Source organism: Miniopterus schreibersii (genome assembly GCF_964146895.1).
Source record: "Miniopterus schreibersii genome assembly, chromosome: 5".
NCBI lineage: Eukaryota > Metazoa > Chordata > Mammalia > Chiroptera > Miniopteridae > Miniopterus > Miniopterus schreibersii.
In genome coordinates this window covers 5,842,405-5,860,451 of record NC_138106.1, presented here as the reverse complement: position 1 = coordinate 5,860,451, position 18,047 = coordinate 5,842,405, and the positions used below count along the sequence as shown (strand labels likewise).

Genomic DNA, 18,047 nt, shown 5'->3' with positions numbered 1-18,047 from the left:
ATTTACAGGAATAAAAATTTGCAGTATCCTACAAAGTAAAATTCACAAAGTTTGACATCCAATAAAAACTTTCCAGATATAAATAACCCAAATATCCATCAACCGATGAATGGATCAACAAAATGTGTCATATCCATACAATGGAGTATTATTCAACAAAAGAAAGGAATACTGTAGTGATCCCGCTTAACTCGGGTAACTTTTGAAAACACATGAAGTGTATATTTTGTGAAAGTAGAATGTGATAAGTTACAGGTGTAAGCTATTAGTCCTAAAGAAACCACTGAAATTACGAAATAAATGACAAAAGAGCAAAATAAAGCTAATGAGCCAACCAAATAAAATGGAATTATAAAAAATATTCAATGAATCCAAAGAAGGCAGAAAAAGAGTAAAAAGGAAACAAATAGGACATAAAAAGCCAAGTAGCAAGGTTACAGATTTAAACCTATACCAATATATCAGTAATTACATTAAACGTAAATGATTTAAAATCCTAATTAAAGGCAGAGATTGTTAGGCTAACTATAAAGGCAATACTCAACATGCTGCCTACAAGAAATGTTGTTCAAATATAAAAACACAAGTAGGTTAAAAATAAAAGGACAGAGAAGCTATCTGTGTCACTAGTGTCATGTAGACACTAGTTTAAAACAGCTGCTATAGCTATATTAATATTAGACAGAGCAGATTTATGAGTAAAGAATATTACCTGTGATCAATAAGGCAATTTCATAATGGTAAAGGGATCAAGTCATCAAAAGGACATAGCAACCCTAAACATTTAAAATACATGAAGACTGACAGAACTGAAAACACAGACTGAGACAGGTCACAACGTCTTCGTAAAGAATCCATATGAAACAGGTAGGCTGATGTTAGATTTATTTAACAGATGAGGAAAGCTATGGATTGAGTGTTTGTGTTCCCCCAAATTTATATGTTGAAGTCCTTGCTATTTAGGGGTGGGGCCTTTGGGAGGTAATTAGGTTAGTGCCCTTGTAAGGGGTAAAGAAATCAGAGCCCGCCCTCCCTCCCTCCCTCCCTCCCTCCCTCCCTCCCTCCCTCCCTCTCTCTCCCTCCCTCCTCTATCTCTCCACCTTGTGAGGATATAACAAAAAAAACTTGGAAGCAGATCCTCACCAGACACCGGATCTCGAACTTTCCAGCCTCCTGAACTGTGAGAAATAAGTATATATTGGGTAAGCCACCCAGTGTGGTATTTAAAAAAAAAAAAAATCAAATCTGACTAAGTCAAGAAAATTAAGGCACAGACACAGTAAGTGCCTCTCTGAGGTGACAGTGCCAGACAAGGGTGAGCAGAGGCTCAAGCCCAGTCCTTTCGTCCTCAAGGCCAGTGCTGCTTCCTCATTCCCCGGGCGGTCAGCTACAAGCACCACACATATGAGGACTCCCTTGACCCTTGAGAGCTGTGAAGTCAACCTTTGTAGGTCCGTAGGCTGCATATCCTGAAACACCAACTCTGCAATTAAACAGGGGACCCAGCTATTAACTAGACCCCTTAATCGTCATAAATTCTATGCTCCCTCAAGAAAAACTAATGTCAGAGAACTGCCCACTGCCCTATGATTAAAGGGAGATGACAGGGCCCTTGCACAGCTTCCTCAGATGTGCATATCCACTTAGGGGTGTACATGTACATGTGTGTATATGCACCTGTACTCCACCTGCCCCAACCCCGCACCTCCTTACACATACAGTCCTGACTTGTATTCAGAAAACCATCAGAAAAACCAATCCCTCTAGAAGTTCAGAGGGATTTGTGGGTTCTTTCCTGGCCAACCGAGGAGACAGCCCCAGGGCTGTGTGTACTTGTATTCTGTGACGGTCCAAGGCTGTTGTTGCCAGATTAATTTCATAAAGGTTAATGATGCACAAACTATAACAATTGCTCTTACTGAACATTAAGCATCAACAGAACATTAAGATATATTTACAAAATAAATAAGGGTTTCCTGTGAAGAATACATAGCTTTTAGTTAGAAGAAGTATCCCATTGGGTACAATTCGTCCTTGGTTACCTCCAAAATTTGCATTGTACTTATTTTCACCTGCAACACGAGGCACGGCTAAAATCTATGATAAAAATATGACTTCTTATGCAGCACTATTTGTTTCACCATTTAGACAGAAGGTTGACCCAGAGCTAAGGGAAAAAGGGTTTATTTATAGAAACGTCCTTGGGTGGAACAATGTTTCTTTTTGGATTAGGATGGAAAGTCACAGTCAAGCTGCTCAGGGGCTCCTACTGGTTATTTGGGAGCATCCGCGTGTTGCCACCCTGTGAGCCCGCTGCGCGGCGTTGCCACCCTGTGAGCCCGCTGCGCGGCGTTGCCACCCTGTGAGCCCGCTGCGCGGCGTTGCCACCCTCTGAGCCCGCTGCGTGGTGTTGCCACCCTTTGCCGCCACCACGTTCCCTGAGGTCGGCCATAATCAGGCACCACTTTTTCAGTCTCAGTAGAAGAGTGGGGAGAAAGCTGCCAGCTGAATAATTTCAACAATGGAAGTGTTGATTTGTTTTCTTTGTAATATATGTAACTGGATATTAAATGTGACTGTTGCTGTTGTCTGGAAGTTTTAGCAACAGCCTTAAAAGGTGAGAATGGTCCCAAAGACAGCAGCGATTCTTCCCTAACAAGAAATGTGAGACCATCTCTGCAGGGTTGGCCCATCACCCACCTCTGGGCCCCATAAGGGGCTGGGCCAGGAACAGGATATTTTTGCTGAGGGATGTATATATCTACTTAACATGTCTCTCCTCTAACTGCTTTTTAGGTTTTCTTTTTATTACCTAAGGGTGGGAGGGGGGTTGAACTCCAAGGAAACCACTCGGAGAGCCTGGAGTCTGGAAGGACAGAGGCTCTGAGTGACACCCGGGAAGGCTGACGGCAGCCACAGCCCTGCTCCCAGCAGCAGCGGCGGCCGCGCCGGGCCTGCTGTCGAGGCAGTTTGGAGGGTTTAGGACGCTTACAGGTGGGCCCTATGGGAGAGAGCAGGACCCATCGCTCAAGAGGGATGCTCTTAGGCAGGAGATGCCTCCAGCAGAGGACTGTCCTGCAGATGACCTAATAGTTATTTTACACAGCACCACTTATGAAAAAATGGGGCAAAATCCAACCATTGTTAACAAGGTCAAGAGGCGGCAACATTTAAGAGAAAAAGAGCAAACGGGGGAAAAATGAATCAGAAGCTCACTCAGGGTAGCAAAGCAAATCTGCTTCGTGAAGCCCTTTTCCCTGGTGCTCAGTCCAAAACGCTTGTTCTGTGCGAGGGATGATGCATGGCTTCCTACGGGGCATCTGCTCAGGACTTTAATATGAGCTGCAATACCATAGATACATTTACATTTCATGAAGTGTCTTTTTACTGGACACCAGATTTTCCCACACAATGATCTGATCGTGTTTAAGTTGACCTGCTAATTTCTACATGCATTTCATTCTGTGACCGTTCCTTCCAAACACCGGGAATGTCCAATGAGAAGAGATCGATTTTATTCCCAGGTTTCTCCTGACACTTCAGCTAGGTGGACGCGCCAAAGACTTTGAAGCACTCAGTGAGCACGAGTGGTAGGAAGAAACAAAGCAGAGCTCAATTCTCAAGGGCCACAGGTAAAGATTAACAGGACATAGAAAAGCAAACTTAATGAATCAAATATGGCAGAAGGAGACGTGTGGGGAGGGGAGAAAGACACTTTTCTTAATACTGAAATACTTAAACATTGACTTTTCTTCTAGTAGATATTTAACTCTCTAGGCTCAGCATCTTTAGAGCTGACAGGGAGACTAGCCATTCTAGAAGATTTCATTGTGCGCCAGATGTGAATTAATCTCAGATGCATGACTATAACTGGGCTAAACATTTGTTTTAAGGGAATACTTCACTGTTAGTTCCTGACCTGTGGAAACACAGAAACAATCAATATTAAGAAAGCTTGGGTGGCAGGCACAGGCCTTGCGTAGCCCTGGTTCTTGGTGGGGAATTCTGCCCCACAGATCATTTTTCATTCTGCTCTGCCTGGCCCGATGAGTAGACAGGGCACCTGTGGACCAGGGTTGCCAATTGGCCTGTGCCTATCAACGCTCCTGTTAGCCACTTGAGAAAAAGTCTGCTCTTTCTCATCTAAAAAGTATTTAAATATGTCTATTCTATCAGAATCCTGAGCTAACCTAACGTATTAATTAGCCACTCTCGACGGGAACGGTTCTCAGTGGCAGCAAGTTATTTCTTTCTGGGTCTGTCAGAGATGGTGGAGTAAGGAGAGCAGGTCTCTTTCGCGCGTGGGTGTCACATAACAGGAACAACCCTTAGTGTTCCTGAGGGAAGACTTTGGTATTCCGTTTGAAGCACACACTTGAAATATAAAACATTCATATAGTCTATCCACTGAGCTGTGACCAATGCTGTGCTTACGAATGTGGAGCGCACGGTTTTCCTGTCTGGGACCGTGCTGACAGCGCTGTTGGAGTGTGGGGACCTGAGGCTGACGACCGATCGATGGCCGCAGGACACCGGAGGCCGGCCCTGCACACTGTCTGTCCTCCAGAGGGCTGTGGTGAGAGAATGTGTGCAAAGCTCCCAGCGCCAGGCTTAGGGACAGGAAGAGCCCATGAGGAGGTGCCTGTGCTTCAGGGCTGGGGGGCGGGGGTGCCCAAGGCCAGGGCCTCTACCCCCGAGGGAGCGGGCACTCAGGGGGCCCCACGGAACGCCTGGGGCCAGTTCCCAGACCTGCTTCTGCTCCAGAATCATTTTGCCTCGTGGCTTTTGTGTCATCTTCTTCCTTTCATGTCCAAACCAGTAAATAAGAGAAAATTTGCCACTATGAGTGACTTTGAAAGCTCTTTCGTAATCGCTGTAAAATTGGATGCCCCCCAGGAACTGCGGCATTGTTTCCAAATCCCTCACACTAGCAGGCTCAGCAAATGAACCTGGAAAGCCTTGTAAACCCCTCGGGTCCCCTCCATCAGGTGCCTGTCTGCCCTCTGTTTGTGTCCCTGAGGAGCCTGACGCTCATTCCACTCGGGATCCTGGTCCTGCGTGTTGCTCCATCCCCCGTGCCGGGTGGGGCGCAGGCTCTCTGAGGGTGTCCTGGCCTCACCCTCCCTCCAGAGCCGGGACCTGCTCACTGCTCACTAGAATAACTGAGGGAATGCCTGCTGTATTAAGTGAGTGGAATAATGACCTAGAAATTATTTGAATACAATAAAAAATGGGTAGAGAGTGGGCTGCTCAGAGCAAATTATTCAGTGTGTCTGATGGATATTAAAAAATTCCACTTAAAAATTCAATTAACTTTTTAATAAAAAACTAATTCCATCAAAGAACTACGGTGCTTTAAAAAGTTCTATATCTAATTATTAACATGCAGGTTTTTTTTTTTTTAAAAAAACTTGAATGCTCTGATTTTGTAGATGGAATGGTCACAGCAGTGATTTTTAAAAAACCTCCCCCAAAGCAGAATAAACTAAATGGATAACTCTTTTCATTATTGGGCAATAGCTCTGTCAAAACATATAAAATCTTTCTTTTTAGTGGCAGAGAAATAGCTGGGCTTACATTAAGAATAGGCAGTTAGCTGGATCAATTTAAGATTTGCCTCTTTTAAAAATCCTTATGTATAATACATTTTGATTCTATTTATTTTCATTTTGCTTCACTATTTTCATCTCTTAAAGCAGATAATAATATAGCACAAAGAACATCTTAAAGGGATAGGGTAGGTGTCCAGCACTTATAGAAAAAATAGTATATTAAAAATACTTGTTACTGTGGCCGGTGTCACGCATTAGGTTGGGTGTCGTCCCAGGCACAGAAAGGTTGCTGGTTCGATTCCCAGTCAGGGCACATGCCTGTGTTGCAGGCTGGATCCCTAGTAGGGGGCGTGCAGGAGGCAGCCAACTGATGTCTTGCTCTCACATGGATGATGTTTCTCTCTCCCCACCCCTTCCTCTCTCTCTAAAAAAAGAAAAAAGAAAAATACTCATTTTATCTGAGTCAATTTTGGTGGTTTCCTCTGCCCTTTACTGATGCTATTTTATATATGACTATTGGCTACTTTTAAAAAAGCCTTCCAAACATAACATATTTTACTTTTGGGACTTCCAAAATAAAAAGCATTGTTATAATGTATTGCAAGTGAATTAAAGTTGATAGCCAGAAAAAGAGGGAAAGAAATTGGTCTCTCCATGTTATTGCTGAGGTCAGGGGCGCTGTCCAGTGAGCCAGACTGACATTCCAGGAGCCTTGTATTTCCATCTCTTTCTAACAAAATCCCCTCTACTTACCACAATTTTGCTTCATCCCTTCTCTGTTGTACACCCTCTGCCATGCCAACTGTCTATCTGTAAACACACTTTATTAATTTAACTCGGCTACTATCACCTTCTCAATATATTCTGCCAAAAGACCTAGGTGAGCATCTTCTCACATGGAAGAAAGAAATGACTGAGGCGGGCTATTCTTGGTAATAAGAAGAATATATGCATGATATGCAGTATAGGAAAAAACAGCTATATTGTCTCAATTGACAAACATCTGAAGCAATTTCTTTCCATAAGTACCATGTGTCTGTGACAGGTGAAATAAAAAAGAGAAGATGTCCTCAAAGCTGGGATTTCTCAAAGCCGACTGATGCAAAGGGCATTTTAATCTGTGGCTCCGGGTGGGGGGAGCAGCAGCAGCGACGGAGGAGCACGTTCAGGGCGACACAACCCGGCCGTCTGGTCTGAATCGTGTCATCGCAAAGCCGGGAGGCTTATTGGCAATTTATCTGCAAAATTGGGCAGGCTGCCTTGTGAGACTGGGCTTCAAATGAGATTTCTGGGCTCGTTTCTCTTTTCTTTTGCTCCATAAAGTACAAAATTGGGCTCAGGATTTTAAAGGCCAGGGTTTCTCTCAACTTCAGAGTACCTGTCACCTGCATTTTGACCACTTATAGCCTCTGGACAGTGTCCCTTGATGCCCAGTGAGCCCGAATGACCACTACAACAATGAAAAAGAAAATTAAAATACAGGTTCCACAGAAAGAATGCGAGGTTATTGGCTGGCTCATTGAGAATGAGTTAAAGGGGGAAGAAGGACCTTTAGAGGACTAGATTGTAAAAGATACCATGCAATTTCCCCCACTGCCTGAAAGGATCACAGTCTAATAAACAGACGTAAATTACAACATGAAATACTTAAAGACTATTTAGAAGCATTTCCATCAGAATTGACTGTGAAAAACTGAGCTTATTCCCAAGCAAACTTCAGGAATATCCTTTCCAAGAGTTTTATAAAAGCAGAATTGGTTTTCCCCCCAGGAAGCATGCCTAGGTTTTGCCCAGGCCGCGAGGGCACGGCGGTGCCGCGTGCTGGAGCTGGCCTGTGTGGAGTAAGACCTGGGTGACGCCAAGGGCACGCAGAGCTGGCACATGCCTGCCGCACAGGGACTCGGCGACCTCTGATGAACAAGTGACTAGGGGCACACGAGTAAATGGAACATAACTGCTTCCGTAGGCCAGCTCTTGGCAGCTCCATAACTTCTAGCTTTGTCATTACAGGAAAGAGAGGCCCACCCTTAGGTCCTTCAGACAGAACAATTTCCACAATCAGCGATTTAAAAGCACAGGCATTTCATCTAGTTTCTTCTGAGAGAGAAACCATCCCAAAGATGATGACACATGTCCCTGCCTTATTAAGCAGAAGCTTCATTATACCATTTAACCGTGATTGGATGACTCACGGCCAAACTCCGTAAAATTCAGTTCAACGAAACGTTTACTGAACATCCACTGTTTCAGCATAAAACCAGGGTTTTCAAAGGCAAAACCATGACTAATGGTGGTTTTTGCAGTTAAGAAACTGCCAAGCTACTGGGGGCCCAGCTATGCCAGTCTAACCATAATGCACGAGATCATGGCTACTCCAAGGGGAGGTTGAACATCGGTGCTGGGATCCCGGGGGTGAGATGGAGCCACTTCCCGGGGAGGGGCGGGCAGTCGGGTGAAGAGCCTGGCCGCTGGGCTCAGACACCTATGGGTGTAGACCCTGTCAGTCCTGCTAAGCTGCGAGTTCTGGGCAGACTGTGCATCTTCTACCACCACAGGGAAGGAATGCTAACAGCCCTCCTGCATAAAGTAATCATCAGGACTCACTCATGGAAACCCGTATTTTTAAAAAATGTGGGTCACAGAAGCAATTTAGTGGGTCACAACAGTCATTTACAAAAAAAAAAAAAAAAAAAAATGAAAAAAATATAATAAAACAGAAAACTCCAGCGTGCATCGCGTGCAGTAAGTGTAGGTTTTGTTTACCAAGCTTTGTTGTGTGTGTGTCCTGGCTTGTGATTATAAAATTCCTTTCCTACTGTGTTTCATGACAAAACAAGATCAGAAACCATAGGCATGAAGTGTTTACCAGATAGTGAGTAGAGGATAACATTGTAAAATAGACGATTTCTGTGCCCTAGGACTTATTTAATATGTAACACTTTTCAGACTGCTTTTATGTAGGGAGGAGTGTGAGGGAGGAACCCAGCTTAGCTATGCTGTCTACACAGGGCCCGGCCAGGCTAGCTCGCTTCTTCGGATTTCTATGGCTTATCACAGTGTGTGAACTGGTCACTCAAACTGTCATCTGTTCAACTTAACAGCCACAGTCCAAAACTCATGGGGACGAGTCCCTGAGTCAAATGAAGGGTGAGGTTTTGTTGTTCGAACCTCTGATTGGGGTGGTTGATGTCTCACTGCATTTGCTGGTCCCTCATGGTGAGATCGACGTTTACTGGGTTCCACTTCCAGGCAACCAATCTGCAAGAATGTTCAGTCTCTTGTCTGGCTATCCACAGAGTTTCAAATTCTAGTATCTTTTACGAAACTGAACTGAGAAAACACCAGGGAACAAATGCATGACTAGAACATGTGTTTTACACACTAGAGAAAAGAGCCTGTGTCTCTTAACAAAGTCCTTTTACAAGGAAGGGAGATGAACTGGGGGACCTTGAGAGCACATGCACAGCAGCAAGGAGGTTAGCCGGGGGACTCGTACGAAGAAGAGGAGATGACAGGGCACGCTGTGTCCCAAGTTACCCTCCCATGCTCTACTTTCGACTCTGAAATCATTTCAGAGAAAAAGCATTTCAGTAACAGGAGCACAAAAAATACACAGAGCCAGGACTGCCCTCTGGTGGTCATCCCGACACAAGCAGACGCGGGAAAGCTTCTGGGAATCGGAGAATTCCAGTTTTCTGACTTAAAATCGTTACAGAAACTAAAGATGCGGGATAAAACAACCTTTCCAGGAATTTATAATTCTTTATTAGATCCGAGGGGAAAAATAAAATTCTAGATGAGATTTTCACGGGTTCACCTCTGAAGAGAAGTGTATCGGTTCTCTCTGAAGTTTACTTATAATGGTATTTTTTATCTAAAAAGTAGGCCTTGTGTGGAAAATCGTTGTACCTCCCACTCAATTTTGCTGTCAACCTAAAACTGCTCTAAAAATAAAGTCTATTAGAAAAATAGGCTTTGTGTCCTTAAACGAGGTTGGAAGTAGATGAAAAGAAACATGGCTCTAGAGAGAGGGATTAAAACAGATTCAGTTCCCTGCACTTTATTGGGGCTGCCCAGAGACACAGGCCACCTGTCACAATCACATCCCTAGCTCTGCAGTGTTTTTGTTTTGTTTTTAATTTTTAAAAATGTTCTTATTGATTTCAGAGAGAGGAAGGGACACGGAGAGAGAGATAGAAACATCAATGATAAGAGAGAATCATTGATCAGCTGCCCCCTGCATGGCCCCTACTGGGGATCCAGCCTGCAACCCGGGAGAGCATATCACTTTAATTAAACAACCAATTAATGAATTAGTTAGGTGGACGCTCAACCACTGAACAACACTGGCTGGGCTACAGGGGTTTTTAATATGATCAAAAGACAGCACAGAGACCCCTGCTGGCGGTGGTAAGACATCAGCCAGCTGAGAGATTCAGTGGTTATTTCCCACCTTGTCTGCTTGATCTCATTACTGTTGTATTTTTGGAAGGGTCTTGTCAAGAAGGTACTGGGTGTTAAATCCCAGTGTTCTGTGCACAGAGAGATGTGGAAACCCCTGGGAAAATAATTTCTATTCCATTCTGCAGACTGTTTGCTCATGATTTCAGAATAGTAACTTCCTTTTTTTAGCACATGGCATTCAGAGGCTGGTAGTGTGGGGACTAACATGCCCACAGAGTCCACAGGGGGCTTGGTCACCTCACTCATCTAAGCCTCGTTACTAAGGACTAATTTCAAATAAGCCAGGTTGAAGTTTTTACTTTAGGGATAAAGACCAGATTGGGAAGACAGAGGCAGAGGGAGTGCTGGTGTCCTGTGTGTCCCGGTAGCCTCTTTCCAGTGTGTTAGAATCAAAACAGCAAATGGGAGTCCTATAGCAAATAGTTAATTGAATGAGCCAAAGAATGAAAATAAAAAAGCATTTCACAGTCTCGTGGAGTATGCGTTTTCTTTACTTGGCAACAGTTTTGTCTTTGTGAAATGGTGACAAAAGAAGAGGGGTCCTCCCTGAATCGCCCCTCCAAGCATCTCATCTTGGCATCTACACTGCTTTTCACCTCTGGGCTTTGATGGTGGGGTTCAGCAGGTGAGAATTAATAGCATGTCTGAAACCAAATAAGGAACCTCCAAAAAAGTTCTGGAACCCAACTCCGACCATTACATTTAAATCTACTTCCACTCCGGCGGTACCACTGTTGACATACACACAGCAGAACATACAACCTGATATTTCCAGCAGAGAGCTGGACCTTAGTGAGCTGCACACATGCTTGCCCCGTCTCCCCACCGTTAGTCACGGCCACTGTCTACAGGGCCACCAGGCCTTGGGGACCCCTACAGATGCTAGACTTGGGAGAACATATCACTTTAATTGAACAGTCAATTAATGAATTAGTTAGGAGTATTATTCAGCCTTGAAAAGGAGGGAAGTTCTGACACAGGCTACATCGTGGATGAATTCTGAACACACTATGTTGAGTGAAGGAAGCCAGTCACAAAAGGACAAATGCTGTGTGACTTCACTTACACGAGGTCCCTAGAAGAGTCAACCTACAGACAGAAATTAGAATGGCGGGTGCCAGGAGTCGGGGTGAGGGAGATGGGGAGTTAGTATTTAGTGGGGACAGAGTTTTAGTTGGGGAAGACGGAAAGTTACGGTGATGCCTGCAGCAATGTGAATGTACTTAATGTCACTGAACTGTACACTTAAAATAGCAAAAGTGGTAAATTTTATGTTACGATATTTACCAGAATAAAACCAAGATTAATTTGTGTATACTCCACAGATACCTTTCGAATGGTTGCCCATGTCGAAGTCTATGCAGGGAGCAGGGAAACATAAAGATGGATTAGACACGGTACCCACCTCAAAATGTCATAAAAACTGCCACGAAAACATCATAAATGTAGATGAACCATTTTCTTTTCTTTCCTCTAAAATTTCCCTTTTATGTCTGGTCTAAGAAACACTTCGACTCTATAGGCGTTCTTTAGCGATAATATTAGCAATAATAAATACCGCACCTTGGAATACTCAGTACTCTAATTTTTAATTCCTTCACGATGAGCTAAGCTGCCTACTGCAGCTGTGAGGGTCCTAAAGCCTCATTAAAGTCTCTAGGAAACAGTTTGCCTCTGGCTTCAGGGGATGGGGCGGGGAGGGAGTCAGGGCGGGAGGTGGGGCAGGGGAGGGGGGGAGCACGGGGAGGGAGAGGGAGAGAAGGCATGAAGCGAATTTAATGACGAGTCCAACAGCAAAATCAATAGGTGTCGTCCACTGACTCTCAATTAAGGCCCAATTAAGGCCTCTGGGTTTTGATTTTGATAAGCCGGCTGGCAGTTCTGGGGGAAGTCAGCAAATAAACAGTAATTCCAGACAATCGTGTCCCTTGTAATGACTCAGACGTGTGTTTCCAAATGAGGCGTAAGTGAGGATGGTGCTTTGTGTGTGGAGACAACGGGAAAATCGAACTGCAGGGAAGACCCAAGTAGGTGGGAAACAGAGGGACGGCCTGTCCCCCAGGAGCCCCGGGGCACGCGCGTCTTCCCCGACTTACCGTGGGGTAGGGGTGGGAGCAGAACACAGTGTACTTCCGGATGACGCCGTTCAGCTTGAGCGGGGGCAGCCAGGACACGAAGACCATGGAGGCCGAGGCGGCGGCCGCCTTCACGCCCGCCGGGGGACCTGGAACTGGACAGAGCCGCGAGGTTGGCGGCGGAAGCGGAGCCCCTGCGCTCGGGCCACTGCCGGCGGCCCCCCTCCCCCTCCCCCTCCCCGCTCTGCCTTCCCAGGCAGCGCCCTGGGCGGACTGTGTCCCCTCCGAGTCCCCGGGGAGGCCCTAACCCCGGGGCATCGGGTCTTCACAGGGGTGATCAAGTTAAAGTGCAGTTACTAGGGTGGCCCCGACCCAGGATGACTGGTGTCCTTATTAGAAAGAGGGAAGTGTGGGCCCAGACATGAGCGGAGAGAAGATAATGTGAAGACAGAGAGGGGATAGGCCTGGAGCCACCTGCCCCTCACGGCCTCGGGGAACCAGCCCTGCCCACGCCTTCATTCTGAACTTCTGGCCACCAGAACTGGGAGAACGCATTTCTGTTGTCCAGGCCCCTGTTGATGGCACTTGGTTACAGCAGCCGCAGGAACTGACAAGGATCTTCCCTTTGAGCCCCCTAAACCGGGTCCTAAGCCACATCCCCATTTTAAGTCAGGTGGCGGATGGCAGTTTGTCTAGGATGTCTTTTCTTAAGCCGTCCCTTGCTGCCAGGTGACATTTTGGCAATGAGCTTTTTTCTTCCGAAGGTATGGGCAAGAGCGGGCGGTTTTCCTGAATTCGCGCCCGTGGCCGAGTGAGTTTCTGACTCCAGGCCTGACTGGCTGAAGGAAAGGAGGCGGCTGCGGGAAGCCACCCTTCCCCATCCTCCCAGGTGCCCGGGCATCCCTGCCGCACTGCTGACGTGACCGCTCCCAATCCCATCACCACTGACACCCCCACTCCCACTCCCAGTCCCAGGCACTCAGACCTGCCAGGTCCCTGGCAGGGGCACCACCTTCTCTCCCGAGCCTGACCTCCTCCTGTCCCCCACTGCAGGCAAGGACACAGCTACTCCTGTTTGCAAAACCAGAACCTAGGATTCTCCTCCTGCCTCCCCTCTGCCCCCGTCAGCGACGTGCAGGGTTAGGGTGCCCTTGAGACCTCCCCGTGTATGTGCCCGGTCGGCGGTCGGGCTCTCCTCCTGGCTCCGTGTTGTTCCACAACACTGGACCTCTTTTTAGGTCCCTGGAAGTGGCATCTCCTCTCACCCCAGGACCTTGCTACATGATGATCTAAGGTTTGGGGTTCTTTTTGCCCGGCCTGGAAGATGCAAAGTACCCTGCTGTGGAGGGGCCATGTGACAGGGAGTGGTGGGCAGCCTCTGGGAGCTCAGAAGATGACCACAGCCCATAAACCACAAAGAACTGGATCCTTCCGACAACCAGTGAGCTTGGGACAAGAACTGGCCTCAGGTGAGATCGCAGCCTCTGGGCAGAGGACCCAGCTAATCCAAACCTGCACCCTGACCCATGGAGATGGGAATTGTGTTGTTTTAAGGAGTGAAGTTTGTGGTAATTCCTTATAGAACAGAGAACATGAATCTATAGTTAAGGCCTCTCTTTAATAATGTATTGTAATGTCAGACATCACAGCTGATGTTCTGAGAAAACACTGCCTGGGTTTGAGTATGACCAAGGTCTAAGTACTGGTACAGACACGTCCTTCAGCCTCCTTGTGTCATGATCATTTTTCTGGTCTTGGTGGTCAGGGGTAGGCAGGGGTACGTGTGTGTGTATGGTGTGTGCGTGTGATGTGTGTGAGTATGGGTCTATGTGTGCAGTGTGATGTATGTGTTTAGGGTGTGTGTCTGTAGTGTGGATGTGAGTGGTGTGCTGTGGATATGTACACACGTGTGTGCATATGTGATCCACGTGAGCCTCAGACTCCACAGTGGCCTCTCTGAGCCCTAAGCAGATGGCACGATTACACATTACAGTCCTCACAGCCAAGCAATGTGTACACACCCCTTTCTCTCCCATTTCCACAAGGTCCACTAGTTCCGGCCTTTGCTCCACTAGAGCAGTGGTTTCCGTTCTTCAAAGCAGACAAATCTTTTCACTAAAGCATCACGTGGGAACCAACATATAATCTGGTGGAAGTGGAACGGCTCTTCCTGCAGCAAAGCAGGGAGCGAGGAGTCTCCGCGGGGCCTCTCGCTCACCCCTGGGCACCTCTGAGGTCCCTGAAGCACAGGGACTTCACAGGCACCTGCAGGAGAGTCACTGTGGTGGAGGGAGCTGTGAAATCCCCATGGCAGAGGACCTTCTAGGACACCTGGCCTGCTGTGCGGCTGGCGTGCCTGCTCCTGCCCAGAGCACGACAGGGCGAGGCCATGCGCTGCAGGACTCTGCGGCCCTGCCTGGTCCATTAGAGGGTTCAGAGCCATCCTGGTGTCTGCTTAGTCTTCATTCACTCAGCTCTACTTTCAGATGTCCCACCAAAGAGACTGTTAGCCACAGGGAGGGAGCCCTGTCCCAGGTGACACCCCGCGGGCCCCTCCCCACGGAGCGCCCTACAGAGTGACGCGCGCTAGGAGGCGCTCAGGAAACCCTGGAGCACGAGCAGCGTCTCCTCCCGCCGGAGAGGCTCAGGGCTGAAGCCACCTTACGCCGCAGGACGGAGTAACAACTGCAAAAGGAATAGATGGCGCTTTGTGTTCTTTCCCCACCGCTCTGCTTGGGTTATAGTTGGCAAATAGGTGCCAGTATTACACAAACGATTTAGAATTCAGAATCAGCTGTCTTGTGTTCAAAAGCACAAAGCCAGATCGGCAGATATTCTCGTGTTCTTGTCGCTAACAGAGGTGCGTCCCCATCGCCTGGGCAGACCTGGGCAGGGAATCTGAAAGTTGAGAAATTCTCATAGACCTGAATGTGTGTCCAGGGACCTGAAGCTGATTTATGGATCTGAGACTATGCCTGTGGGCCCAAGAACACATCCACGGACCTAAGAATACGTCTACTGACCAAGACTCCTTGTAGAGGCTGAGAAGCTGCTTAGGGTGTGGAAAGCTTGTTCTCTGAACAAATATTTCAATCATAAGTGATCCCCTTCAGAAGTGAGTTTTTGTCTTATTTTTTACTATATTTATTCATTTTACCTAGTTTTATTTATTATTTTACTCTGTTTCCGTATGTTTTATTAGCAAGTGATACATTTTCCCTTTTTAGGATGACCAGTGACCTAACAACACAATTTTAAACTCTAGGCCCCCTGACACTGAGGGGTTAGGAACCCTAGTTTAAGAACTGTGTTGGGCACAGAGGGTAACATTTTGTGTTTGTAGTTCGTGTGTTAATATTTCTTTACTCGTGAGAACACCAGTAAACCCTGAAACTCCAACCTGTGCTTAGGATAGTGCCTTACAGAGGAATAACTTGATAAATATTGGAAATTATTATTTTACTGGAATCTTACCCACATTTTTACATAATTTAATTGAAGTTGACAATGTATTCCAAACTTCAAAACTATAAGACTTCATAGTAGAATAATAAAGAGGATCTATACCCTTAATTTTATTAAGCATTCCCTCTATAATAATTTGTTCTATAATTCCTTCCACAGAATCCCTTCCACAGAATCTCTTCTATATAATTCCTTCTATATAGATTTGCTCCTTTCAATCAGACAGAAAATTGCACTGAGTTCTAGAAACTGCCCAAATGTCTATTTATGTTCGATACTGAGTCTATCAGGGTGGCTGGCACAATTCTCACCATTGCTAAACCAGCAAATTCTTCATGTGAATCTGGGAGATAATTTCACTATGATGCTAGCTCTTCTCTCCTTCCACCTACTCTCTGCTCTGCTGCTTCTTTAAAAAATGCCGATGGTTTATACCGCGTGAACAGTGGCGTTCAGCTCTGCATCACCGCGTGTCCCACCCACGCGCCTGTGGAGTGCTGCCCCCTCCCTGGGCTAACTGGTATACCCGAGGCAGGGCCTTCCGCGATCAACCACATCTCCGTCCACCATCAGCACCGGACGGGAACACAGAGAATTACTGATTGACAAATTGGACTTTGGGTCTCAGGGTCAAGTTTTGAGACAGAACTCTATGATTTCTAAAACTGGAGAATTAATTAAAAATTGATCCAAAATGATCAGTCAATAGGAGCTGCGGAGAGCCTTCCCTTCTTACTGGATTTTTTGTACACTCCTCTGCAAAAAATGCAGGTGTCAAAATTCCTGTTGCCGATCCATTTGCTCTTTAAATAATAATTCCAGTGACATTCGCGTTATTGCTTAGCCATGCAGAAGAGTGCTCCGCCCCTGCTCCGAGGGAGCTGAGATCAAATAATCCAACAGCTAGTGTCAAGAACCATCCCACCATGTGTCAAACTGGGTGTTTGCACACATCACTCCACTTTTTATATTTAATTCTGTCTGATCGTTATGCAAATTTTGTACATGAAGACAGTCAGGGAAGGTTAGGTAAGGCGCCCAAAGTCCCACGGGCAGCATCTAGACGTGGCTCTTTGTCTGTTACCTTTTAAAAATTAAACAAGAGCCATCTTCACTCAGAACATAGCTTTGTGAATCTCTCTATTAAATGTGTGACTTTCTCATGACAGTGCCTTTTGACCTGAGATTTCTCTAAATAATTCGATTCCTTTGAGTAGACCTGGCTGACACCTGCACAATCCTGGGAAGAATTACCTACGTGTTCTAGAAAAATCAAAGCTAACGAGGCTTCATTTGTGTGTGGGCCCCATTGGACAAGAAGGGCTAGAGGCAGTGAGAATAATACGTGAGGTGGATGGACGGGACTGCTTGGGGGAGCAGGGCCAGGTTTGCTGAGGTCAGAGCGGAGTGAGGTGGAAGACGGCAGGCAGGCTGTGGATATCAGGGACGTGTTGTCAGGGGACAGAAATGCTGAAGAGAAGAGTCTGCCCAGGCCTCTGAGCATGAGTCCCTGGCTTTGCTGCCACAGGATGGACATGGGCTGGAGCAAGCTGGATGTTCTACCTGGGGAACAGGCTGCACAGACATCAAACCTGCCAGTACTTGAGATGGGTGATGGCACTCCCACCCCACCCTGGGAAACAGAGTCCTGGAAAGAAGACAAACAAATCGCAGAGCCAAATGGGCACAGAACTCAGGCATCCTGGTCTCATCGCAAGCGTTTCTCTGGTTTAACTCTGGGCTCTGATCGGGACGGTTCCATGCGGGGGTCAATTTGCCATCAGTTGCTCCTTCCTTTATTAAGATGGAGATGGCTTTTTTCATTATTCCCACAGAGTACATTAGCACCTGAACCGCTCTTCAAACAGGTGTGGGAGACCCTCAGAGTTTCCCTTAAAATAACGCAAAAAACTATTAATCATGGAGCTACTGTAGCTTTGGGGAACAGTCACAAAACCAAGTCCCAATGACGTGAAATGGCAGGAATTAATGGTGTGAAACAAAATGCACCGTGAGATTTAAAGCACTACTAAACCATCATGAGTTCTTGTAAGAGATTAAAAAAATTAACATGAAGCTCTCGAATTAAGGGCTTATTCTAGAGTGATTCTAAAGCTGGCACCGAATTATAGACGTCAGACCATGACATCGTCTTCAAGTGGAAGATGGGACTAATCAGAGCCTACACTTAATGGCTGAAGAGTCCCTAAAATTATTCTAACGGCTACAAAACAGGTAGGGTAAGTATTACAGCTTGGGGATAAAAGGCAGTTTTGCTTAAAATAACACTTGGCCAAAAAATTATAGGGGAAGAGAGAAACAATGGCTAATCAACAGACAATAAGGACGCTGATGGTCTGAATCACGCTGGCGTACCCTGGGAGGGCAGCTAAAGGTTTGCAGGGAGCGGCGTCCAGAATTCGCCTGCAGAACTGAGGCGCGCTCCTGGCCTGACCTTCCCGACAACGCTCCAGCCCAGCGGGCGCGCTGC

At 46.5% G+C, this 18,047-nt stretch overlaps 1 protein-coding gene across 1 annotated transcript in view; it reads right to left on the bottom strand.

The window, feature by feature from the left end:
* Positions 1–18,047, bottom strand: part of DSCAM (DS cell adhesion molecule) — a gene marked incomplete at its 5' end in the record, with an annotated part of 333,650 nt that overhangs the window by 55,551 nt on the left and 260,052 nt on the right. Inside the window, one exon of the mRNA XM_081138830.1 lies at positions 12,113–12,246. Within this exon, the coding sequence (XP_080994956.1) occupies positions 12,113–12,246 (134 nt within the window). The remainder of the gene's footprint in view (positions 1–12,112; positions 12,247–18,047) is intronic.